The 27,500-nt window shown below is 42.3% G+C and overlaps 1 protein-coding gene and 1 long non-coding RNA gene across 7 annotated transcripts in view; one reads left to right on the forward strand and one right to left on the reverse strand.

Annotated features, from left to right (window-relative positions):
- LOC126995707 (regulation of nuclear pre-mRNA domain-containing protein 2-like) overlaps positions 1-24,569 on the reverse strand; it is a 27,041-nt gene extending 2,472 nt beyond the window's left edge. Inside the window, exons 1-9 of one of the 6 annotated variants that reach the window (XM_050855522.1) lie at positions 24,522-24,569; positions 21,946-22,407; positions 11,493-11,622; positions 10,821-10,977; positions 9,600-9,735; positions 7,879-8,054; positions 7,383-7,548; positions 6,425-6,993; positions 1-744 (exon numbers count right to left, since the gene is read on the reverse strand). The exon at positions 1-744 is cut by the window's left edge and continues 2,472 nt beyond it. In XM_050855522.1, the coding sequence (XP_050711479.1) occupies positions 1-744; positions 6,425-6,993; positions 7,383-7,548; positions 7,879-8,054; positions 9,600-9,735; positions 10,821-10,977; positions 11,493-11,622; positions 21,946-22,111 (2,244 nt within the window). In that variant the 5' untranslated portion in view covers positions 22,112-22,407; positions 24,522-24,569. The other 5 variants (XM_050855524.1, XM_050855523.1, XM_050855526.1 and 2 more) reach the window with 5 other exon arrangements.
- Positions 24,570-26,596: 2,027 nt separating this feature from the next.
- LOC126995708 (uncharacterized) overlaps positions 26,597-27,500 on the forward strand; it is a 5,258-nt gene continuing 4,354 nt past the window's right edge. The window contains exon 1 of the long non-coding RNA XR_007750655.1: positions 26,597-26,854. This is a non-coding gene — a long non-coding RNA (uncharacterized LOC126995708). The remainder of the gene's footprint in view (positions 26,855-27,500) is intronic.

The raw sequence follows: 27,500 nt of genomic DNA on the forward strand, positions 1-27,500 counted from the left end.
ACCTTTAGGTTGGATATTTACCAAGTTCTTCCTGTGATCACCATCCTCCCCTTCTGACACTAGTTCTCGCAGGTTGCTACGAGCACAAAATGGAGGGGGAAGAGGAGGAGGAACCAAAGCTCCAGTGAATCCCTTCTCAAAGATTGGCGGAGAGGAAGGGGTGTCTGAGGCTAGAGCTTGCAGCTCCTCATTGCCAGGCGGCTCTCCCCAATTACGATTGTCTGCCTCATCATCGTTTACATCTCCTGGAGCACTACTGTATGACTCAAATTCTGACCAGGTTGGACTATAACTTCTTCCCACATCATATTCTGGTCCTACCCTTTCTGTTCCACCTCCCTGTAGTTCAGGGGGAGGTGGAGGTGGGGGAGGGGGTGGGGCCCAAGTTGAAGATGGGTCATATGGTGTGTAGGTAGGTTCTGCAGCAACATATGGTGCTTTGGGTGATGTCTCTGGCAATGGATATGTCTGAGAGTAGTGTGCCTGTGTAGTTGTGGGTAGTGGAGAGTAGGCAGGTGTGTCAGTAACAGGTGGGTTACCGGGTGTTATAGCCCCTGACAGACCAGGAGGTGGTCTGCTGAGATCAGGAATTGAAGAGTTGGGAGTGGTTGGGGTCTTAGGAGCCTTGTATTCAGAGGCTGTTGCTCCAGAGCTAATGGCAGTCCCAACAACACTTTTGGAAGAGCTCTGATAAGCTCTACCAAATGTATCAAGAAGTTCAGCAGCACTCATGGGCTTCAGTTCCTGAAAATGAGAATACATGTGAAAAATGAACACAATCTTTTAAAAGCATGCGCATGTGAATGCATGCATGCATGCACGCACACACACACACACACACACACACATGCATGCATGCACACCACACATGCACAAATTGTGAGGTGCTCTGGGACATTCTATGGATCTGTGGGATTACTGTAAGGATTATTGACCTGATGACTGGTCTTTACTCTGAGACTGAAAGTGCTGTGAAGTGTAGGGGGAGGCATTTTCAACCTTCCCTCTTAATTCAAGAGGGAGGCAGGGGTGCATCCTTGCTCCATCACTTATTAACATCTGTATGGCCTGGCTGTTAGGCAAAGTTGTTTATTAAAATTATTGAGCAGCATCTGTTGGTGACATCAAGGCCACTGATCTTATTTTTGCTGATGTTGCTGTGCTGCTCATGGAATCGCTGGAGGTCCTTGTGATGGCTCTGGAAGTGCTGCATGAGGAGGCGAAGCCTCTGGGACTGAAGGTCTCCTGGGCCAAAACCAAGGTCCAGTCGTTTGGAGGTTTGCTGGATGACACTGTTGTCTGTTCATGCATGTGATGAAGTCTAGGTCACCAAAAGTGTCATGCATATCAATGGTGGGTCTTACCAGGAAGTACTCAATGGAATGGCCTGGCCCAGAGTGTTATGGACTTGCTCAATATATATATATATATATATATATATATATATATATATATATATATATATATATATATATATATATATATATATATATATATATATATATATACAGGTAACTCTTAATTTACGCGAGTATTGTGTACTTGAAGAGGTCGCGTAAATCAAAAACAATGTAAATCAAACAAGAGGTAGGATTCTATCGAAAAATAAATATTCACTTCATTCAGTGGAGAGAGAGAGAGAGAGAGAGAGAGAGAATATCCATATCACCGAGATATCCACTCAGGCACTCAGTCTCAGCCTCACTCGTGTGAGGAAGAAATGAGGGACACAATGAGCGACTGGCTAGAATTGGTACCGGTACCGAGCTGTCTGGTACCGGTACCGAGCAGTCTGGTACCACTACCATACCATATAGCTGGTACCGTTAGTACCGGTATTGGTACCGGTACCTGCCCACCCCTATAATGATGAGTAGCGTGGCAGCATGGGTACTGTATTGTTGTTCAAGTGGCACACGGGAAGAACTGAGTTCAGCTGTGTGGCCGCGGCGCCGTGTGAGTCCAGTTGCGTGAGACATCTGGTGGTCACTCCATAAAATATCGCGTATAAATGAAAAAAAAACGTGTAAATTAAACATTTATTTGGATTATGGGCCCCGCGTTATTTAAAAAACGCGTAAACCAAACTCGCGTAAATCGAGTTACCTATATATATATATATATATATATATATATATATATATATATATATATATATATATATATATATATATATATCTATATATATATATATATACAGTCATCCCTCAAATAGTACAGTTTCGGTTTTATACGGATTGTCACGGAAGATTTTTTTTAGGATTTTTAAATTTCCCGCTAGTCGCACCAAGTAGGCATGGCGTGAGTGGCAACACTGTTCTACCAAAACACCTGCTAAAAGCACCCCAAAGCATTTGAGAAAGGTGTTCACCTTGCAGAAGAATTTAGATTTAGGAGAAGTTACGTTGCGGTAAGGAGAGCATACCACGTGAATGAGGGCAGCGTTCGCTGTATCTATCTTAGTGCAAAAGAAATTCTTGCTGCAGTAACTGCCAGTGCTCCAAGAGTGCTGCAAGAGTGGAGATAAAAGCCATCCTTTTACTAATCCTCGTCGTTGCTATGGTAACGGCGTCTCACTCGCAGCAAAAGGACATACGCTGATCTTCCTGGCGACGTTTAACATGCATTACTAGCTGTCCTGGCTGACGAACTCCTTACAACAGAAGATGAAAAAGAAGCTGCAGTGGTTATGGTGGCACAGAGAGGTGAAATGCAATGGAAACACTTATATGTGTTTGTTTGGGCCGCCATATTTGCTGATGACGTCATCACAACACGAAGGCGCTCCACCTCTCAAAGCCGGGAGCCAGCAGATGTGCCGAGTTGGCAACTCATGCTGCCGTGTCATGCATTTGAGAGCACTCATGACGTTCCGAAATTCTCAATTCCCTCTCTCAAATGCAGCCCAGGAGTGTTTCTATGGGGGGGCACTAATTTTATACGGATTTTCGAATAGTGCGGGAGTCCTGGGTCCCTAACCCCCGTACTATTTGAAGGACAACTGCATATATATATATATATATATATATATATATATATATATATATATATATATATATATATATATATATATATATATATGGCATTGCTGATATGCAGGCAGATACAGATTCAAATCTTTAAGTCACTTGTGCTCCCTATCTTACTGTATGGCTGTGAGACATGGACACTGAATAGTGACTTGGAGAGGCGTGTCGATGCCCCTGGTACTAAATGCCTTCGTAGGATCATGCGGTATCGCTGGAATGACTTTGTATCCAACCAACCATAAAGCTGAATGAAACTGAAACGACGCCTGTTTAGGCCAGCTTAGCTTGTGAATGTCAACTCTAGTGATATTGTTTCTGTATGTGACAACCTGAGTGGGGGAGACCAAGGGGATGCCCACGTAACTCATTGCTGGGGCAAGTCTATCAATCCTGCCAGGGAAAGAGTCGAGATGGATGGGGCTGCTGCGTGGGAGCTTGCTCAGGGGGACTGTTGGGAGTATAGGCGGCGAGTGAGTGAGGTGACGTTGTCCTGGGCGTATGCTAGTATGACTACGAGCAGCTGCTCAGCTGATAATTGTAAACAAACAGACAAGAATGTATGTCACAAGATGCAGCAGCTTATTGAACCTGTTGTGGACAGTTTGTTGAAGACACACACAAACTTAGAGAGAGTGGAGTACTAATACACAATATCAAACACAAAAAAGGAATTAAACAGCTCTGAACAAGAATACATACTAGCTTAGTAAATTAGTGAACCCTATGTAGAGGTGACAATCATTACCACCACCAACACCACAATAACAACACACAGCCACCTAGGGAGTAGGGAGTGTTGCAGACATTGACCAGGGAAGGAATCTGTTGTATGGCCAGACTTTTGTTTTGATACTTGGATTTGGTTAAGCATATGTTTGGCAACCACCAGACTTTGCTGAAACTTAGATTTTTACCTGGATTCTATTTTGGTTCCCGGACTTGATCAGGCATATGTCCAGCAATTGCTGTACCCAGGAAATCCGATATCCAGGAAATCAAGGGTCGAGTGTACCTGTACATTCCTGTACATACTGCACTTACATGAACATGTATGGTTACAGTAACGAGCGACAGCTTAACAGCATGAGACAACAATAAACAAATATGTCCAGCATGCAAACAGCCACCTAACGGGTGTTGGAGTCTAAGGTATGGCTAGACTTCTGTTCTGATCCCTGGACTTGGCGAGGCATATGTCTGGCAACAGTCAGACATAACCCGTCCACAGATTTTTGGCTCAGACTCTAATTTTGATCCCTGGACGTGACTGGGCTTATGTTTGGCAATTGCTGGACCATGGATATTGTCTGGGAAATCTGATATCCAGGAAATCGAGGATCGAGTGTATTCTTGTGGAAAAATCATGTTTAGTTTAACCCGCCGTCTGCCAGCGCCGTATATATACGGTCTAACCCTATGCCGCGGACAATGCCAGCGCCGTATATATACGGTCTGATATTAAAAAAATCATTATAAATCGAAGTTGAAAGATAAAGCAAAGATATCCCGTAGGCATCACGTTTGAACTTTGGCGGGCTGGGCGCTACCCATGTGAGTCACCCAGCCCCACCGTGCATGCGCGGGCATCGCCCGGCGTCAGTATCTCCCTGTGCTTCACTGAGTGACGACATGGCGCGACCAAGGCTTAGAGATGAAGACATTTGGGAGCTGTTATACAACTGCCCTGAGGATGGGGATGTGTAAATATGTTATTATGTAGTGCGCAGACATGACAGCAACCACAGAAAAATATATAGTGAAAAACACTACAAAAAACGTATGTTTACAAGATATCCGCTACTTATTCGCGTGTCCTATAGCGCCCCCGCCCATCACTGTGCCCATGAACAACGCCCACAGGTTCAGTGATCATGGTGGTAAAAACTCAGAACAATTGGTTTAGTGTGTACGGAGTAACAAATAGTCCAACGAAAACATTCGTTAGTGTTCTGTGTAAAAATAAAGTCTACGGATCCTGCGCATACTTTTTCACGGCCACGACGAGACATAACGGAGGCAAAATTCATCCGTTCCAGGCTTCGGTGAGTACTTATATTGATGTTTTCCATGTTTTTGCATGATTCTGAACCTATCTAGGTAATTTTTGAAAAGTCGAAAAAAAGCCGGCACTGGGGTTGGCTACAGGTCTTCAAATAGCCGGCAGACGGCGGGTTAAATCAAATTTAGTTTAATTTAAATAACATAATAATTTCAGGAAGGTATCACTTGCAGAAATTGAGAATTATCTGTACTTCTAGTAACAAAGCTGGATTTTTTTACAGCTTTGCCTACATATTGTCAAGATATGTACCGTATTTTGCGGCATATTACGCGCACCTTTTTCACTTAAAAAATGTCAGAAAGTTACCCCTGCGCAGTACGCCGAAGGAACAAATTTTGATTGTTTTTTTTCTTCTTCGGTCTGTCTTTCTCCGCCATAATTTTGAAGTTTGCGTGGGGTTTTATGGTTCAGCGCGACACAAGTCCTTTGTGCCATTCTCAAAGTTTCCATGACTGTAACAATGGCAGGAGAGTTTTTCGTACCTTCTGCTTCTGAGCCCGAGTGCCCACAGCCAGTGACCTCAACTCTTCATAAGCCTCCTCTTGCCCCTAAAAGAGCTCTCAATGTGTGCGCAATTGGGAGAGAGCTGAAACTGACTTTTTCAAACTTCAAAAGTGGTGTTAGTGGTGAAGACAGTGACAACAGTATTGAACTCCAACCCCTCATCTTATCAGGAAGGCTGAGCCCCGTTATTGTGCAACCTAAGTTTGGTGGCCATCCTGAAGATCAATCTCATTACAGTGATGGTGGAAGTGATACTCAGGTTCCTGAGGATGCATCCCACCACCCTTCAGGGTTATCAAGTTAAGAACATGAGGATAATGAAGGGTTTTTTAACAAGGTCGAGTGCGTGGAGGGGGAGGGCGGCTGCCAACCACAACCTACGCAACGCTGCAAACAGGCTTGCTCCGACCTAAAAGTTACTGCGCTTCATCACATCACCACAGAAACACCACATGACGTAAAGACTTCGGGTTTGAGGCAGAGTGAGGAGGAAGGATGGATTAAGCGAATACTCATAAATTTAAAGCTACTGGCTTAGGGAGAGCCATGAAATTGATAATGAAAAGTGACCAATTTTCAGGAGAACGTCAGAGAACACTGCCGTACGGAAAGAACCGATTTCACGGTACAGTCCCGCCCTTTAGGGGTTAACAGAAATTTCGAGAAATTGTTCATCAGTCATGCTTAACCGTACATATTTCTGAGCATTTTAAGCACTGGATTTTTTTTTTTTTTTTTTTTTTTTAATTGTTGTCTTAAAGTTTAGGGTGCGTGTTATACGCCGGAAAATACGGTATGTATAGACACCAAGAAATCAGGTGACAGTTACCTTTGGTGGAGGAACTGGAGTTGGCACATCGTAAGTTGTTGAAGAAGTGTGAGAGTACTCTCTCTCCCTCACCAAGTGACTGTATTCCCACTCTGCCCCGCTGCGGTCTCTGCTACTGCTCCTGTACAGCTCCCGAGACTCTGAAACACCATCACGTGAGTCCCTAGAGTCCCTGGAGGAGCGGGAGTTTCTGTGCTCCCTCAGGGACATGTACTCCCTGTGCTCCCCTGATTCTCTCTCCCAGAGGTCTCTCAACTCGCGAATTTCTTGCACATCTCTTCTCTCCTCGCTGCTCCGAGAGCTCCGGGTATCCCTTGAGTCCCTCATCTCCCAGATCTCATGTGTATATGATTCTCTAGATTCTTTTGATTCCCAAATTTCCATGCCATCTCTGTTGGACTCAGTAATTTGGGGTGAGAGGGTACCTTTCATCTTGGGCGGTGTTTTCTTAGGTGACACTTCATTCTTTCTAAATGCAGCCAAGCGGCTCTCCAGGTCACTACTCCCTCCCCCTAAAGCATCTTTGGCAAAGTCTGCAAGCTTGGATGAATTCAAAAATGAATCCAAACCTGCAAAAGAATAGATGGAGTAATTTTTGAAAATTTAACTTCAATTTCCCTTACAGTAATTAAAAAATTACAAAAATATTGTTTTTGAGTGGAACTGTAACTAAAAAGAGCATAATAAGTGTATTTTTAAAATTCAACTGAAACAAATTTGAAACAAATATTTCACAAATAACTGACACAAGCATTGCCTAGGCTGTGGCACTTGTATCCATCAGAACTTCAAGTCCAGAGATACTGAAATTTATTTGCCTTTGGTAATAAAACAGCTTTCATAATAAAAACACAACCCAGGAAAACTCTGTTATCCTAGTTGTATCCTAGAGTATGTGTGCAGCTGATGATTCCTCATAATGTAAATTAAATCAGTCAAAATCTGACTCTGAACTTACCTGATGACCCAGAGTCTGGCAGGGACAGGTCTTCCTCATCACTGTTCTCAGGGGAAGGGGCGTCTACGGATGGTGAGGGTATGGGGCTACCTTCAGGCAGTGTTTTAGCTTTTTCTAGTAACTTGCTGTGTAATGACTTCACTCTGTTCCCAAAGTTTTTGTACGCCTGGCAATAAAGTTTTTACATAAATAAGTTTGAATTTCAAAACTACTACATCTTAGTGCAAATTAATAAATATTTTGTGATACTCAGAAATACTGTAAGGAAAATAATGATGTATATACATAAGTTAAATGAATATGTTTTTTTGTTTTTTTTCCAAGTATATCTTGCCAAATCATACGTGCGTCTCATACTCCAGTGCGTCTCATGTGGCAGGATATGGTATTTATTTTTTAGCAGCCAGTTTGGATACCCCATGAGTCAATCTGATACCCATTGGTGGTATGAAGAATCATTTCTAGAACTGCTTATTTATTCCACAGCAGTACTCACATTGGCAACCAGTTTGGCTTCTCCTCGTTGTGTCTCGTAAAAAATCTCTGCTTGCTCCAAGAGGGTGACCAGCTGTGTCCTCTCCTCCACTTCCTTTTGTACAGCTGCCAGGTAGCATTCCAAGGCTATCAGTGCCTCCTCAAACTCCTCCATCCGCTCACGACTAGTTCCACGTTCTGCCAAATGCATCATTATAATCATTGTCAGTCTACTTGGTACAATGAAAACAATCTATAGTCCAACAAATCTTAAATGGCACCTCTGATGTAGGTAGCTCCCCATACACTGGTGTCAAGTCTCAAACTCACATCCTGAATTGTGCCTCTCTCTCTCTCTCGTACAAAAAAAAAAATGTTTTTTTATGAATGATTCTATTTGTGAGTGAATACAAAGAAATTTGTACAACACTTGGCACCGTTGCCTCCGCAGTGTTGTCAGCTCAGGTCAGGCTCATGCTTCTCCCAACCCAACACACCACAGCTGCGCTGCCTGCCTTAATTATGGCATTTCTGCCATATTTTAATGTGTCTGCCATCTACCATACACTGTCTGCCACATGGCATAATTTTGATAAAATACGGGGACTGTACCTATGGAGTGGCAGGACCCTAAAGCAAATTCCCACTTTTCACGCACACACACACACGAGAGAGAGAGAGAGAGAGAGAGAGAGAGAGAGAGAGAGAGAGAGAGAGAGAGAGAGAGAGAGAGAGAGAGAGAGAGAGAGAGAGAGAGAGAGAGAGAGAGAGAGAGAGAGAGAGAGAGAGAGAGAGAGAGAGAGAGAGAGAGAGAGAGAGAGAGAGAGAGAGAGAGAGAGAGAGAGAGAGAGAGAGAGAGAGAGAGAGAGAGAGAGAGAGAGAGAGAGAGAGAGAGAGAGAGAGAGAGAGAGAGAGAGAGAGAGAGAGAGAGAGAGAGAGAGAGAGAGAGAGAGAGAGAGAGAGAGAGAGAGAGAGAGAGAGAGAGAGAGAGAGAGAGAGAGAGAGAGAGAGAGAGAGAGAGAGAGAGAGAGAGAGAGAGAGAGAGAGAGAGAGAGAGAGAGAGAGAGAGAGAGAGAGAGAGAGAGAGAGAGAGAGAGAGAGAGAGAGAGAGAGAGAGAGAGAGAGAGAGAGAGAGAGAGAGAGAGAGAGAGAGAGAGAGAGAGAGAGAGAGAGAGAGAGAGAGAGAGAGAGAGAGAGAGAGAGAGAGAGAGAGAGGGGGGGGGTTGGAGACGAGCCAACAATGTACGGGGGGCTGTCTATTTAAGAGACGCCAGTTTAGATGTGTCGGACTATAGGAGTGACAGAAAACCACAGGTAACACATAAAGGATAGTGAGAAGACAGCAGGTTTTCTGCCATATCTAGTGAGAAAATGGTGAGTCAATTGCAAGATAGATAACATTTATGCTAAAGATATTTTGTACTAATAACTGGCAAGTCTGTATGGAGAAATGCAACTTCATAAATTCTTGTGAACAACATTTTACAAACTAGATATAATTTTCATTGAGGTAGATAAAGAAAGGTCCCTGTAATATGACAGTTTTATAGTATGTTCTCATAAAACCCCATTTTCTTTACCATGAGAAGGATAACAAGCCAAGTATGAGTGGGAAAATATGATTTATTACCTGCAGAATTCTCAGGGCATTAGAGATTGTTCCAAAACAGTCCACATTGAAAAGAAGAGAAAGTGAAAGAAAAAGGTAGTAACATAAATCACTGTACCCGACATGACACCCACCTTTGACAGTCTGACGTAGCTGGTTGATCTCCTCATCACCGAGGGAGAATTCCTGGTTCTTCAAGTCTGTAAGCATTGACTCAGTACTTTTGTTGAGGGCCAGCACTCCCCTGATTCCCTCCACCAGCTGTACTGGCTGTGGGTAACAACAGGTAGGTATTACTGCATGTAACACTTACCCCAATGACTGCTGTACTGGATAGGGATAACAAAACTGTATTCATGATGCAAAAATTGCACCTGTGGCTGCTGAAGCCTTACTTATGTAGTCATACCCTAATGTATTACCTTACACAAAGTTATATATATAAAAAAATAAAAAAACATGCATCATTTGAAACTTTAAGACCATTTGACAGTAACTGTAGAACCAGTTAATGGTGGACACACCCACCGTCACCAGTATGTGTGGACATCTTTATTATTCACTCCATCCCACCAACACGCAATTCTCAGACAGCTTATGTCTACTGCACATATGCCATGTTTCTGGAGCTTAGGTCACGGTTAGCACATCTTATGATTCCTCTTCATGCCTACACTTCTACCACTCATGAATCTCAACTGACTCTATTACCTGCCTTTCTGTTACTGCACTCCTCCTCCCTCTATGTTCCTATAGTTAGATAGAACTATTTTTGAATATTTAAACTGCCGAGAAGACGTGTGTGCAACTTCAGACTCTTTTGAAGAATTTTCTCAGATCTACAGCCTGTGATGAGAACCTAGGATAGGAAAGAAATGGCTGTGAGTGACTGTGGGATGGGTGTGACCACTAGGGGGCCCAGCAATGTCAATTATGAGAGGAACTGTTTCGATCGGATGGAGTGCACCTGAATGTTTCACGGACCAGACGGATGGGGCAGTACCTGTGTGAATGGATGAAAATGAAATTGTGCCCAGTAGACACTGCATGAATGAGCACAAATGAATTAGTACGGAAGAGTGAAGACACCAACCAGGCAAGTGAATGCATGGAGATTTGATGCATGAATATGAGAGGTTGGAAGTGGAAAAATTAAGACTATATCTCATCCGCATCAGCTTTCCTTAAGTTTACCTTCATCCTGATCCTGTTCATCCCTTCAGCTGGTTCATCTGTTTGCCTCTCACACACCCCTGATATGACTCTGAATCTATTGTAATATTCCCCCCACTTGTCTAACAATTCTATACCACAGTCATGACACAGTGAGAAAATGAACACTAAGACCACATTACCTGAAAACTGGAGAGAACAACCTCATTTTCTGAGGCATTGACAGTGCCCACATTCTCCACAATCTCTGTTAATTCAGAGACAAATTTTGCATCATAGACACCTCGTTCCTCCCATATATTGAAGATACGGATGATCTTGGGTCGAATCTTCTCCTCTCTGGAAACAGTGGTTCTCAGTTAACAGTAAGTAAAGGTAAAGTTAGGTGCATACACCATAACTGCACATGGCTCCAGAGCTCATCTCTGTACCATTGGCCCTTTAAGCCTGTGGTGGGTAAGAAGCCATTACTTCAGAAAATGGCCAATGTGAAGACCAATACTGCCACAGTTTACCTTCCCAAGGTTCCCCAGGTACCCATTTATTGATCAATCCTAAAAGGAGGATTAACTGCTGGGTGAGCTGCACGTTGACTGCCTGGGCCGGGAATCAAACCCATGTCCACAGTCATAGCCATGCACACTAACCATTGCACCCCAGAACAGTAACAAAAACAAAGCTGATGTAAATATTTTTAAATTGTTTTAAAAATTATGCTTGCATGGTGAGATGTTAAAATTTTGGAGCTTTTAACCCCCTGTTATGATATTCTGCTACAGGCTAGGAATGTATCCACAGAATGCCAAAACTTATGGGAAGACATGATTCTCTCATACAGGTTTACATGAACATACCTAACTAGAGGTGCTGCCTCCTTGATGGCTGTCGCAAAATGCTGCACTAGGTCTGGTATCTTCTTTCTTCTGCTATTCTGCACGATATCGTTGCACACATAGAAGAGGGTGAGGCGGTGGGGCACTTTAGCTGCGTGTTGAAAACAGAAAACAATGTTAGTCAAGTTCAAAAATCAAATCCCTAGTGTGTCTCTTATAATTTATTGAAACCTACAAAAACACAATGACTAGTCTATACCAGGGTTCTTCAAAGCAGCTACAGATCTTGACAGGATGGTTGAGATGGTGTGGATATATGTCAGCCAAAGTCAGGTGACTAGGAATTATTTAATTTCTTGTCAATAACATTTAAAGATTTATTTGAATGAAGTTTAAGCTTGGTAATGTCACCAGCCTTTCTTACCATAGAATCCAATGCCAAAATTGAATTATATGAGAAAAATACCCACAACACAATAATCCAAAGAGGAGAGAAAGAAGATAAAAGATAGTGATCAAATTGAGCAAAAAATCAAATTTTGTAAAAAAAAAAAAAAGTCTCTCTCTTGAAAGTTTAAGTTGCAGGAAGGAGGATAGGTGTATAGATGAGGGAGGTTGCTCCAGAGTTTACTTGTGAAAGGGATCAGCTGAGTAGGGAGTCATGTGCAGCAAGGGCAAAGAAGGGGTGGAAGCATGCAGTTAGCAAGTTCAGAGGAGCATTTAGAATAAGATTAGCAATAAAAGCAACACTGCCATGTACTTAAGGTGGCTGAAGAGTCACTCAGAGAAGAATTGGTCAGGTGAACGGCTCTTGACTGCTCTGTTTAGAAGAGCTGTGAGTGGAGCCCCCTCCCCCACTACAGATGCAAACTCTAGACAGGAGTTGGCATCTGGAAGGGCTAAAAATTTTGGTGATGATGCCTAACTTCAAGGAACCTGATTTAGTAAGAGATGAAATATTAGTAAGTTTCCAATTTTGATTTTGAATTATGAGCAGACTGAAAATGTTTAACATAGAGTGGGACACCTGAGTGATATCCAACTAAAGGGGATACTTGTCTGCAAGGTTGTGTTGAGTAGAAAGAGGGAGATTTAAAGTTTTGAGGCATTGAAGTACACTAAGTTACTTCTGCCTCAATCTTGAATAGCCTCATAGAAAGGTCAGATGCCCATACAGCTAGCGATGGCATTCACAGACTATGCAGATAGTAGGTTTCACAGAGTAATAGCTGATTTGACACAGTCATTCCATGATTCTGTGAAGACACTTGTTACCAAAGGTGTCACTTTGCCTCTGTAAGTCACTATTTAAGTGTCTATACCAAGAGTGTGAAGGAAGCCAGAGTCGCAGTCAGGAGTTAAAGAGTCGGCTACTTTTGGCAAGAGTTGGAATCAGAGTCGGAGTTAGTAAAATATTACCAACTTTGACTCTTTTACGTGATAAATTATTTTTTGTGTAAAGTACTTGGTGCACTGCTATGGCAGTGATATCACTTTGTGGGAAATTCCCACAGATTTGTGTGAAAAATTAGCTTTTGTGGGAGCTCTTGTGGAAGGACATTTCAAGCAAGCAATTTGTCAGAAGCTGTTGTAGGAATATTGATTTAACTACTGAACTGCAGAAGAATGGGAGGAGGGTGGAGTTGGAGTCAAAACCTTAAAATTTCCTGGAGTCAGAGTTGGAGCTGGAAATCCGACTCCCTACCCATGGTCTATTCTTTTGTTCTATTCTATTTTATTTATTTGTTTTTTATCTTCAGTCTTTATCACCAGTAGGCTTTCTTGATGGGGTCTGCTGGTTGGCCCCAGCCTGCAATGGTGCAGGCAAGTGTGCCTTTATGTTTAATGCTTATATTTTCTGCATTATTGCTGATATAAGGAAGACTTGTTGTTTCTCCTCTTTAAATGAATTTCTGTAAACCAATATGGTCAAATATTATGAAACTCATGTCACGTCCCTCCAGGTGGGCTGGTCCAGACACTCAGAAAATAGACTAGAGGCCCAAGAGAGGGCGCAGTTTGAAAAAGTTACTTTGGAAAACAGGTGCGTCCTAAAGATGCAGCACTCTCAGAAGGAAAAACAGGCCACATAAGGGGGAGTGGCACTAGAATATGGAAAAGAGTGAAAAAGAGAGGGGGGAAGAAAACTGATTAAAATTTAAATACAAACATCAGCTTATCTATATTTGTGAAAGACTTCATGGCCTGCGTAGGCCAAATCTTGGAGCAAAATAGCTTACAGATCTATATACACTCAACCCTCGATTTAACGGACCCCGATTTAACGGACCCCGATTTAACGGATTTCGGATTTAACGTCTTATACGCTGATGGTTAGGTTTTGGTAGGCCTAGGGGTTATTGTTACTGCTACGAAACCAACACCCAAAACACCTCCATTTGACACAATAGTTCCCAGATATCCCCAGAATGAAATACCAGTATACCTTATTTTGCGGCGTGTAACGTGTTTCTTTTCTCACTCAGAAAATGCAAAAAGTTACCCCTGCAAGGTAAACGCCGAAGGTACAAATTTTGATTGATATAAATAATGAATAGTGTAATGCAATAGAAGAGCAAAGTATGAATAAGCAGAAGAGAGGAGGACATGTGAAGCGATAAAGCCATACAGGTCACAAGAAGATGAAGATGTGCCACACGTGCCAAAACACAAAAAACCAGGCCGCTACTGTGCAGCGGCCCAGTCAGCTGATGTTTTCTGTGATACATGTTCAAAAGAACGAATATCCGTGGATGACTAAAGTGTTTATTGTAAACGCATTTTTACTTCTCACAGTAAAAATAACAATATTAAAACATAATATGATTGAAAGAAATTAACCAACATCTATTTCTACTTGAAAGTACGTATACGGTCCCTGAAAGTCAAGATCAAGATTGCTCATCGATCGTAGCATCCCTGTGTAATTAGTTCCCTCAGCAACTCGGCGAAAGTTACCGCTTGGACACTGTGCAGTGAGTAAATCTACCAACCCTTTTGTTTACCATTTCAAAGTCACAGCTGCTCAGGGTAAGAGCACTGTAATTCTTCAACCAACAGTGGAACACTTTGAAAGCAGAGAAGGGCACAAATGTGGAGTTTTTTTTTTTTCTAAACATATCTTGCCAAATTATAAGTGCGTCTTATACTCCGGTGCATTTTATATGGCGGGAAATATGGTATTAAACCCTATATTGGATATAATGTCAAAGTCCAAGTGTTGCTTGTTCAAAAATATGTAGCCGGGATAATTGGATGATGGTGGTAGTGGTGGCAGTGATGGTGTTAGTATTGCTGCTACCGCTAGTGATAATTTGGGCGGTACAAGTGTTTTCTCGTACTTATACCAAAGATTATTATTAGGCCCTTACTCTTTGTGAAAAGAAAATTCTTACATCCAGAAAAGTTAATAAACTGCTAGATATGATAGAAAGGTATGGAAGTGAGCGATATCAGCATTTTAGGGTTATTGTTTCTGGTTGGTAATTTTTACTCAATTCATCTTGGTCAGAATGCAGGAAGTCATACCAAGTTGAAAAGGAAATTTCCTCAGATAGGCAGCCTATATAGAGAGCAAAATAATTCTATCTTCAATATTTTTTCTTCATACTTTTTCTTCATATCTTTTTCACAGTATGGTGTAAATATTTTGCATTAATTGCTTTATCAAACACAGCTTGACAAAGCACAACTCTTAAGCTTCCAAATGAGACTAAAATCATTTTCCTATGATCATTAGTTAGCTTGCTAGAAGAGGTAAAAGTAAAATACCTACACGCCACCATTCACAGAGTCCATGAGTGAGAGTCAGGGAGCCATGGTGCACGGCACATCTTTTACAAATATGCCTGAGGGCAAAGGGTTAAGAAAAGGAGGGACAAAGCTCTGCACATTTTTTATAAATATGCCTGAGGGCAAAGGGTTAAGAAAAGGAGGGACAAAGCTCTGTCCATTTTTTACAAATATGCCTGAGGGCAAAGGGTTAAGAAGAGGAGGGACAAAGCTCTGTCCATTTTTTACAAATATGCCTGAGGGCAAAGGGTTAAGAAGAGGAGGGACAAAGCTCTGTCCATTTTTTACAAATATGCATGAGGGCAAAGGGTTAAGAAGAGGAGGAACAAAGCTCTGTCCATTTTTTACAAATATGCCTGAGGGCAAAGGGTTAAGAAGAGGAGGAACAAAGCTCTGCACATCTTTTACAAATATGCCTGAGGGCAAAGGGTTAAGAAAAGGAAAGGCAAAGTCAGTGAGACTGGGAGAAAGCATTGGACAATGGACTCTCAGGCCATGCATTCCCCCAAAACAGATAAGCATAGATCATGTGCTTGAAGATACCCTTAAGGTGAGAGTATGCCCTTGAATATTAAAATAAAAAGGGAAAATATTCGAAATTGAGTAATATGTTGTTCCAATATCTACTGGTTCAGAGGCATCGAGTGGTGGTGTATTTTTTTGTCTACTTTAAATTTAAATGCCCCTAGCGAAGGGATTTAAATACCTCGCATGTGAGCGTGACGCACTGGGAGTCATTACGGAGTGTTTTTTTGCAATGAATAATCACTTATCAATGCATTTTAGTGAATCACACAACTCAGTTGGTGCCATGGCACACCACCGCTCAAGGCCTGCGCTCCGCGGCCTCCACCCTCAGTGCATGGGGAACACTGTTTGGAAGGGAACCTCAGTGGTGTACATACCACAAGGACTGGAACTCAGAGAGAAAAGAAGAATAACATCAACCAAGGGGAAGAAAAGGAAGAGGAAGGAGGACATTGGAAGTACCAGTGAGCAATATTCACCGGGGAACTTTTAGACCAAACCTGGCCACAACGAGGGGCTTGGCGTGTCCTGACACCCTCGCCTTGAGTAGCTAATACCTTTAGTGAAGGGGAGCCACATGACATTCCATTATGTACATATGTACATTGGTACGTATGTGATTATTGAACCCATAGCATTCATAGAAAAGCAAGTTTGCGGCACTGTAACTTCACTGGGGCACGAAAATGGAAACCAAACTTTAATTGCGTTTTTTCAAAACTAGGTAGAAATAAATTTTAAAATGTTTTTCGCTTTATTTTTTGCATGACATTAATAAAACTTGGGGTTATATAAGTTCAACTCTTAACGAAAAAACGTATGTGGTTATTTTTTTTTAAAGGTCATATATTTTCCATATTATCTAAATACACATTTACAACTAGTCAAAATTAGAATAAATAAATAAATAAATGAAGCCCAATACTAAAAACGTATTTTTTTTTTTTTCATGTGGCCTATAGTGCCAGTAGGCTAATTTATATGGGCCTGATGCTCGTCATGGCGCAGGCAATTGTTTATAATGGCACCATTATTATTGGCTCATGCTGCCCCCCGGAGCTCATTCTTGATTTCACTTGTGCTGCACAAATTTTTCTAGGGTTGATAGGTGGTCTTCAGGACAGCATGTGGGTAGTCTTAGGCCACTCAGCAGTGACTGAAAAATCCAAGGTGGTAGCAGCGGATTCAAACCCACATCATGGGTGAGGATTCGGCAGACGATGACAACCAGTGACGCATCAACAAAGTGATGATGGTGAGTGTGAGGATGTGTTTTTGTTGTGTCAGTGACTTACAAATGTAATGTAGCAATTCTTTCTTCAGAAAACTTTAACTTGAAGGAGTTATCTTCGTCACCAATAGCATGGATAGTCAAAGGAAGAGGAAGGAGGCAAGTGAGGCGGAGTGGCGGAGGTGAAGGGAGCGGCTGGTGATAGGAGCGCAGGGTGAGGAGGGACGGTGGCCGATGCAGGTGAAGAACAAATTTAAATGAGGTGTGTTTTTGTTGTTTCCGTGACCTACTGTATTAATAATGTTTTTTTTTTTTTTTAAGATCAGAGTAACAAGATCCCCAAAATAGGCAGACTTTCCCAATGTCCAGGAACATGACTCCCCCTATTACCATTGTTTCCTATGGGGAAATTATGTGTAAATAATGCGATTTTAAATAACACGACATCTCCAGGAACGTAACTCTCATGTTAATCGAGAGGTGACAGTATGATATATGAGGCGTCTAGTGGTCAAGGGGCGAAAAAGCCAACTACCTAGTTTTGAGCTATAGGCCTTCAAAGTCAAGCATAGTAATTCAATGGAATCAGTGTTTGTGTGAAACTGTTACAACGTGACATCTCCAGGAACGTAACTCGTGTTAATCGAGAGGTGACTGTATGATACTATATGAGGCGTCTAGTGCTCAAGGGGCGAAAAAGCCAATTACCTAGTTTTGAGCTACAGGCCTTCAAAGTCGAGCATAGCAATTCAATGGAATCAGTGTTTGTGTGAAATTGTGTTATAAATAAAAAAGGAAAGATGTATTTTTATTAATGCATGTTTATTATCCGATTTAATCCAAATTCAGAAAATTCAGTTCTTCCATCGAGCGGAAACCGGCGAAAACCCAAAATCCGCCATGTTGGCATGTTGCGCCCCTCGAGCTCTAGACACCTCGTATAGCCTCATTTAATGTATACAGAATATTTATATACAATTTTAAATATTAAATAGCTGACATACGAGAGAAAAAGGGAGATATATTGGGGGTGATGCAGCGCTGGGAAGAGGCACAAGCCCCACCCAAAAGGACTTCGTATCTGAGTCTGACTATAATATGTGAGCAACAACTTTTCCAATTCTTGTGAAGTGGATGGATAAAAAGGAATTAACACCTGGTCAGTTATAGGAAATTTCCTTAAGTCAGGGAAACTCACTAATATGAACTGTAGAATCTAAGTTGATAAAAATTAATACACTAGGTGCTACAGGAGCCCCAGCAAGGGATGAGGAGTTTCCCTCATCTAGAGATTCTACTAGATCTGACTGGGTATTTTTACCACTATCAATTGTTTCCCTTACATTTTACATGATTTTGTTAATTTGTTGCTCTTCTATCAGTAATACGTACTTTCCTCATTCAACCCCCAAGTTTTTTTCCAGGTCCCCAAGCTTGTAGGTGATAGGAAGGGATATATGAAGATGGATGAAGTTGCTTTTCAGATTTAAAGTACTATGTATACACACATCTGAACCAAATTGACATATGAAACAACATTATTCACATGGAGAACTGGATTTGCAAAACCTATCACTGTATTCCCATAGATTTATTTTTTTTATTTATTTTTTTTTTTTTTTGGGGGGGGGGGGGTTAGTAGTAGCAGTAATAGCCCTAGTCTGTGGTTGGTAAAAACCCATTACCTTTGAATAGTAAGCTTGGGTGACATCTGGGTTACAGAGTTTACCTTCCCCAGGTTTCCTTAGGTACCTATTTATGAGCAAACTCAAAATGAAGGATGAACAACTATAGTCTGTTCAGTTCCCGGGAGAGCAAAGTCGGGGTTCAGGGTGCTGCTATGCTGCCAAATCAGCCTACTTCATGCCTGCTCAGCGTCTCTCTCTCTCTCTCTCATATTTCCCTGTTATATTTTAAATATATATATTATATTATATATAAAGGAACATAGTACAACTATGTAGTACAATGAGTGGATTATAACAGGATTATAACAAGTTTGTATAAATTCTGACATGTTTGTTTTTTTTTTTTCCCGTTTGTGTGTGTGTGGTGGGTGTGGGGGTGGTTCCCCTAGGTCCCTCCCCCCCCGAGAGAGAGGAGAGAGAGAGAGAGATAAACAGGTGGCTGATGGTGGTGGTCGAACTGGCAGCGCTGCACTCATGGGAATTCTGGAATCTGCCACACCTTGAACCGACTTCATGCTCCGAACAGACTATAGGGGAGATGCAGATGACTGACCTATCCCCCAGACCCTGAAACAATCACCACCATGCCCAGCACCGCCAACACCCCCCCACACTGACACCACCCCAACCCCCATGCCCACACCGTTAACACAGCCAGCACCTGTCCTCACTTACACCACCCCAACAATTTTACCCAGTACCCCCCCCACCCCCAAGGACACCACCCTATCCACCATGACTGCCTCGCCTAGGGAAGCCAACACAGTCACCATCCCCAGGACTACCTTGCTCAGCAGAGCCTACACAGCATCCACCCCCCCCCACCCCACTATGGCCAGGCCAAAGCAACGCCCCGTGCTGCATCTGGGATCGCTGCACACGCCAAATTTCAAATGTCGCTATTGAATATAATAAGTTTTCAGCCATAAACTCAACATAATTATCACGTATTATATATGAAAACATGCAGAATTGAATGGTACACATAAAGAAACATGAATTAATTGATGATTTTGAGATGTAAGCATAAATATAGATAAAATAACTTGTTTATTGGCTAAAGCAAGCCAGGACACAGTATGCGCGTCCTCAGATATGGTAGTGGGCATGCAAGGACACAGTATACATGTCCTCGTGTTGAAGGGGTTAAAGGCAATTCTACATAATACTGAATGGAAGGAAGGCTCATGATCCCCTTTTTTTTTCAAGGGTAAAAACTGCTTCCCTATTCTTTGACAACACTCAGCTGTCACTTTCTTCTGCACTAAACATCCTTGGTCTATTCTTAACTCAAAATCTTTACCGGAAACTTCACATCTCTCACTAAATCAGCTTCCTTGAGGTTGAGCGTTCTGTATTGTGTCTGCCAGTTTTCTCCCCCACACAGATGCTGTCCATATACAGGGGCCTTGTCCATCCTCGTATGGAGTATGCATCTCATGTGTGGGGGGAGGCTCCACACATACGTACAGCCCTACTAGACAGAGTGGAGTCAAAGGCTCTTCGTCTCATCAACTCTCCTCCTTTTACTAGCAGTTTTCTACCTCTTAAATTCCACCGCAATGTTGCATCCCTTTCTATCTTCTAGGATATTTTGATGCCAACTGCTCTTCTGAACTTGCTAACTACCTGAATGCATGAACTAAAGAAAAGCTTCTATAAGGAACAAAAAACACCAAAAACATGAAGTGCCAGTAAAGGAAATATTTATAACAGAAGTATATACAGTCATCCCTCGAATAGTACGGTTTCAGTTTTATACGGATTGTCATAGATTTTCTTTGGATTTTTAAATTTCCTGCTCGTTGCGCCAAGTAGCCATGGCGTGAGTGGCACCACTGTGTTACCAGACTGCCATCCATGCACATCCCCTCAGCCTGTGTGTGTGCACAACGTCAGGAACACTGTTTTGCCAGACTGAAACCTATGCACTTTCCCTAAGTCCGTGTGTGTGCGTAACCTCAGCTATGCTTCTCCATTACCACATAACATGAACATGGGACCCAAGAGACAAGCCCAAACACCTACTGAATGCACCCCAAAGCATTCAAGAAAGGTATTCACCTTGCAGAAGAATTCAGATTTAGAAGAAGTTACGTTTTGGTACGAGTTATGTTGCGGTAGGGAGAACTTACCACGTGAATGAGGGTCCCGCCTGGCTCAGCTTCTACTCACTGGCCAAAGTTGCCAGTTATGCATTTTCTGCTGTAGTGTTTCCATTTTGGGTAATGGAGCCATCCTGGCAACGCTGCCTTCCACATTGTCAGCAAGCGAGCCATGTCATACACTCACACTCTCTCTTACTCTCTACCACAGTTTCTATTGCTCTCTAATTCATACTTGAAATAAGATACAAAACGGTAATTGTGGAGATTGACTCCGCGCCTCCATATTACCACATAACACCTCCATATTATATAGATGCATATTTAAACTACTCCAAACAAATTTAAAATATCCTGACCTCTAACAGGGGGGCTTTGCCCCCGTCGACCCCCCCAGCATGGTAACACTACACTGTGACCTCAGCAGAAAATGCATAACTGGCAACTTGGGCCTGTGGGTAACAGCTGAGCCAGGCGGGACTCGGATTCCGCAGGAGTGCCCAGGAGTGTTTCTAGGGGGAGCACTAATTTAATACAGACTTTCGAATAGTACGGGGGTCCTGGGTCCCTAACCCCCATACTATTTGAGGGACGAATGTATTCTATTTTTCAAAGAATCACCACACATACATGGATGATACTTTGTGCAATTTCGGTCAGGACATGTCCAAAACATGACATGATCTGGCTAGACTGTTAAGAGACTAGACAGAGTTGTGGTGTGGTGCTGGCCATGGCTGGCTGGCTGCGGCAGGTCAGTCTTAGGACTGGCTCAAACAGCCAACCAGGTTAGTTATGGTGATGGAGTATGATGCAAGAATACTCCAACATGTGTTTTAAACTAATGTAAAGAATATAGAGGTTTGCAGTCATATGGTAATTAAATTTCTTAGGGTTTTTGTTCTTTCTGTGGTTTATATTAGTGAAAAGCATGTGAGAACCACTGTATCGAAAAACATTATGAATGCAAAGTTGTATGCACCATTCCAATCAATACTCAAGAAATAAAAAGATTATCTTAGAAAAATTACACCAATGCATGAAAATTAATTATTGACAGAATAAGCAGTGTGACTAGAATGGTGTGTACAACCAGGCAAACATTCCTTCATAACAAGGAAGATACTCACACTTTCGAACTGTCCTAGACCAAGCCTGGATGATGGAGTGGTGATGGTTCTTGTGCTGGACACACCACCGAGACAGTGCCTGGATGTCCTCGGCTGTTTCCCTGACGGCAGAAAGACGCTTCTCCAGGGAGCGAGAGTCCATTTTGCTTTCCTTTGTTTTACTCATTTTGTTTCCACACTGAACTTTTTCTATTATCACTCAATTTGAATTTGTTGCATATTCACTTTTTTTCAAATAAATATTTTGGTAACAATATTTTTTAATTTCACATAACTTTCATCTTGTTTCCTTGGCTCTCTTGTACTTTATCTTATTTGGCATATTTTGTTTCCACACCTTGCACTTTTATTACTATCACTTCACTTGATTTTCTTAACCTTTCACAGCCATCTAATTTAAAAGATCACTCATACAATTCCTACATCTTCAAATACTTTCATCATATTTCAAGAGATGATTCACTACAGATAAGTAACATTTTATGAGAAAAAGATGGTGGGATTACATTTCAAGATATTTCACCAAACTATTACAGCTGTAAATACCAAATGGTGCATGGCTATAACTGCAAACTTGCCTCGTCGCAATAAGTATGATAGCCTACATAATCTTAGATGACAAGCTCAGCTTTTCCGAGAACCTGGACGAAAAGATGAACAAGGCAAACAGAATAGTGGGCATAATAAGAACTTTTGTACACCTGGACTTAGCTATGTTTAAAGCCTTGTATACAGCCTTCATGAAACCACACCTTGAATATGCCAATCAGGTATGGTGCCCCTACCTAACCAAAGACATTGAAATAATGGAAAATGTAGAGAAGAGCTACCAAACTAGTTACAAAAACAAAAGACCTAACATACGAGGAGAGACAACCGTAAGAAAATTAGATTTACCCACCCTGTCATAGAGAAGATCAAGACATGATTGATGGCAAGTGCAAGGAGGGACTGTTTACGATGAGGGAGAGTGACACAAGAGGAAACTCAAAGAAAATCCACAAGAAGTGTGCGAGGCTTAACCTGAGGAAATATGCATCCTCTAACTGGGTGGTGAACATCTGGAATAGCCTCCCTGACATCGTGGAGAATGAGGGGATACCCATAACTCGAAAAGAGGCATAACTCAGAAATAGGCATAACTCAAAAATAGGCATAACTTAGAGGCATAACTCGAAAAGCAGACATTTGCGATGGAAATGAGGTACAAGAATAATGCAATTAACTTCATGTATCACCAGAAAACCACAAACCACATGAGATAATCGTTAGTTGGGTGAAACTGTAAATTATTCCATAGTGATGAGTATCTGTAGGACTTTCTACGGCTACTCCTTCCCTTCGCTGGGCCGGGCAAGATCATGCAATTCACTACATGTATCACCAGAAAAACACAAACCACATGAGAAAGTCGTTGGTTGGGTGAAACTGTAAATTATTCCAAAGTGATGAGTATCTGTAGGACCTTCTACGCCTACTCCTTCCCTTCGCTGGGCCAGGCAGGATCGTGCAATTCACTTCATGTATCACCAGAAAACACAAGCCACATGAGAAAATCGTTGGTTGGGTGAAACTGTAAATTATTCCATAGTGATGAGTATCTGTAGGACCTTCTACGCCTACTCCTTCCCTTCGCTGGGCCAGGCAGGATCGTGCAATTCACTACATGTATCACCAGAAAACCACAAGCCACATGAGAAAATCGTTGGTTGGGTGAAACTGTAAATTATTCCATAGTGATGAGTATCTGTAGGACCTTCTACGCCTACTCCTTCCCTTCGCTGGGCCAGGCAGGATCGTGCAATTCACTACATGTATCACCAGAAAACACAAGCCACATGAGAAAATCGTTGGTTGGGTGAAACTGTAAATTATTCCATAGTGATGAGTATCTGTAGGACCTTCTTCTACGCCTACTCCTTCCCTTCGCTGGGCCGGGCAAGATCATGCAATTCACTACATGTATCACCAGAAAACACAAGCCACATGAGAAAATCGTTGGTTGGGTGAAACTGTAAATTATTCCATAGTGATGAGTATCTGTAGGACCTTCTACGCCTACTCCTTCCCTTCGCTGGGCCAGGCAGGATCGCACAATTCACTACATGTATCACCAGAAAACCACAAGCCACATGAGAGAATCGTTGGTTGGGTGAAACTGTAAATTATTCCATAGTGATGAGTATCTGTAGGACCTTCTACGCCTACTCCTTCCCTTCGCTGGGCCGGGCCGGACTTATAATTCTCACCCAGTCCATTCGGCAAGATAACACGAATGACGGATATCACTCACATTCCCCTTTTCTCCCATTACCGCTAACCTCACCCCGCGTGCGTGAGAATTAAGACGAAAAAAGACGGAAAAAGACTCGCTGGCAGGCTGAGAGAGGAGGGCCACAGCTTCCCCTCCCCCCGTCATTCCCTTATTCCGTCCTTATTTCGTGACTTTCCACACTGGCGACTGGATCTTTCTGGTCCTCGCGCGTTGTAGAATAGCGGAATGGTTGTGAAGGTCAGCGACAGGTCACGGTAAAGGCGCAGCGGGCGGTAATAGCGAGGAGGGACGCCAAGCTCACCTGGAAAGCCAACAACAAACATGGAGGACATTTCACCATCACCACCGTTGCCAGATTATCGTACTCAGAGCATCGTATTTACCGGTTTCCGACCCATAATAATTGCCAAGAAACACCAGTAATTAACCATTTTATTGATAATTGTATATGAAGCCAGTTTTGGGGGGTGGAGGAGACAGTTTTTAGGTCGGAAATCGTCAATCATTAGAGGATGAGTACGAGAGTCTGGTAACGGAGAGATTTCACTCGCTTCTTCTTTTTCTTTTTTGAGCTTGGTATCTCTTCTTTTTAAAGGTTATCTTATTATTTGACTCTTCTGCACACTTATATACTTCACCACGCACAATTATTAGGTAGTACTTCACTCTGCACTGAGCTCTGTTTATTTTTTTTCTTCTATTCACTAATATATTATCATTTATGCATTATTTTGTGATTAAGTAATGATTATATGAAAATACTGGACTATAATTACCTGACAGGACTTAGGAAGGTGATTATAGGATTTGCGATAGTACGGCGCCTTTAATTAGCTGTTATTTCGGTAGGTTTATTGTGCATGGAATTGTTATTTGTGGGAGTAGGTATTATAGAAGGAACACGGCCTTTATTAGTTATTTAGGTACATTAATTGTTTGCATATAAAAATAATAACATAAGAAATTAAAATGTCTCGCTTGCATGGTTATAGCTTGAGCCATCTGATGTGACCGGTCTTTTAACACACATATTAAAGGCTTTCATAGGTGTTTGGGGCATTTCTAGGGTTAGTTTAATGACTCTGGTGGAAGTGTGACCCTTCTTCTGTACCATGAATGTGAGAAAACGCTCATAAAAACCCGATTAATTCCTCCCTTCTCCCTTGTTGTTTACCTGCAACAATAAACTATCAATCAATCAATCAATCTCATCCCTTCTCCTTTGTTGTTTTACTTGCAACAATAAACTATCAATCAATCATTCTCGGCCTTAGGAAATAGCGCTAGGTGACATGAGAGGCGTACTGACCACTTTAATAGGTGTTTGGGGCATTTCTAGGGATAGTTTAATGACTCTGGTGGAAGTGTGACCCTTCTTCTGTACCATGAATGTGAGAAAACGCTCATGAAAACCCGATTAATCTCATTCTCGGCCTTAGGAAATAGCGCTAAGTGACATGAGAGGCGTAGGCTAATGACCACTTTAATAGGTGTTTGGGGCATTTCCAGGGGTAATTTCATGACTGGTGGTAGTGTGACCCTTCTTCTGTACCCTGAGTGTGAGAAAACGCTCATGAAAACCAGATTAATCTCATTCTCGGCCTTAGGAAACAGGTGTCATGATCGAGAGGCGTAAATTAAGCGTGAAAATATATAGCCGACGCGGACCCCGTCACCCTGGGGCCTCACCGGGGTGCCAAGGTGCTGTTGCAGAGTAATTTTGAGGTCGTTTCGCCATTGCTTAGGCCATTTCATCGTCAGTCATCACCCTTATGTAATGCCAGTATTAATATAGGACGGAAAATAGAAATGTAAGAATCAAGCCAAAAAGTGATTGATTGATTGATAGTTTATTGTTGCAGGTAAACAACAAGGGAGAAGGGAGGAACATGCCATCCCAACCCCCAGGCAGGACGGAGTGTGATTATACAACTATTAATGCATGTATGGGTAGCACCATGAAACTAAAAAGATAGTTTAAGTATTGCTTGGTTTGCTTGGTAATTATAACTACTATTTGGCTTCCTACATTTATATTTTCCGTCAATATGTAATGACAAATTAGTAGGATATGACCCTTTGCTGGAAAAAAAAAAATCGGAAAGTGGGGGCCATGGGACGTGATTTTTGGGTAAGTGGTAGTTTTATCTTTTCCCCAGCATACATAGAAGATAGGCTTATGTCAATAAAAAAATCGATAATCTGTCACAGTTTTAGCAATAATATTGTTAAATGGCAATATACAAAAAATCAAGGCAATGTTATGGTTGTGAACTACATAAGAGCCGCTAAACTCTTGAGATAACGATTTCACAGGTGATTTTGAAACGATTGACCATTATAGACAATATCAATTGGTCTTGAAAAATGGGAAAATGTAGTCGAAATGCAGTAAATTTTTTGATACTAGGAATAACGAGGCGTGTGTGAGACTGAGAGCGAATGACGTCACAACAAAACATTGGCAAGGTGGAGGAAGCGTCGCCTGAAAGTGGTTGTTTTGTTGTGGTCGTGACGTTTTTTCGTGTCTCGGAGGACGACCCGCAGCCCAGCACCGCGCGAGGGACCTGCCAGGATGCCCCAGAGCAAGCGGAGGCAGAAGGAGCCCCGCGCCGCCACCAAGGAGAAGCGAAGGTAAGGCAACGTGAGGCAGGTGACAGGGGGCCAGGGCGGAGGCTGGGCATGTGGAGGACGTGTTCCTTGTTACCGCTTCAAACAGCAGTACTAATGACGAAATATACTTGGTAATGAAAACTAAGGGCATTGTTACCAAGCCTGTGTCCAGATATGGCAGCCCCGCGTAGGAGCCCCGTCTGGGTGCCGAGCCGAGTGAGAGGTGGAAGAAGTGGGGCGCCAGGCGGAGAGCCCAGACCCCTCACCGTGTTTGTGTGCTGGGGGCGGTGGCTGTGTGGCACTGATGGCTCCTTAGTACTTGTAAAGGCAGGTGATGGTCTTATGTTGGCGTGAGTGACAGGTTTGGCCTGGAATAGGCACAGTGTTGTTGTGGCTGGATTCCTAGTTTTTTCTTTTCATCCATATTGAACACTTACTATTGAACACTTTGGAGTTGCTCTGCACAAGTATATGGCGTTGTCAATACCTGTGTAGGACAAAAATCCGGATCTTCAAATTGTTTGAGCACCCCGTCTTACTCTATGGCTGTGAGACATGGACACTAAACAGTGACTTGGAGAGGTGGATTGATACCTTTGGTAAGAAGTGTTTATGCACAATCATGGGATATTGCTGGAATGACTTTATGTCTTACCAGTGACTACTC

This window comes from Eriocheir sinensis, chromosome 8 (genome assembly GCF_024679095.1).
Source record: "Eriocheir sinensis breed Jianghai 21 chromosome 8, ASM2467909v1, whole genome shotgun sequence".
Classification (NCBI taxonomy): domain Eukaryota; kingdom Metazoa; phylum Arthropoda; class Malacostraca; order Decapoda; family Varunidae; genus Eriocheir; species Eriocheir sinensis.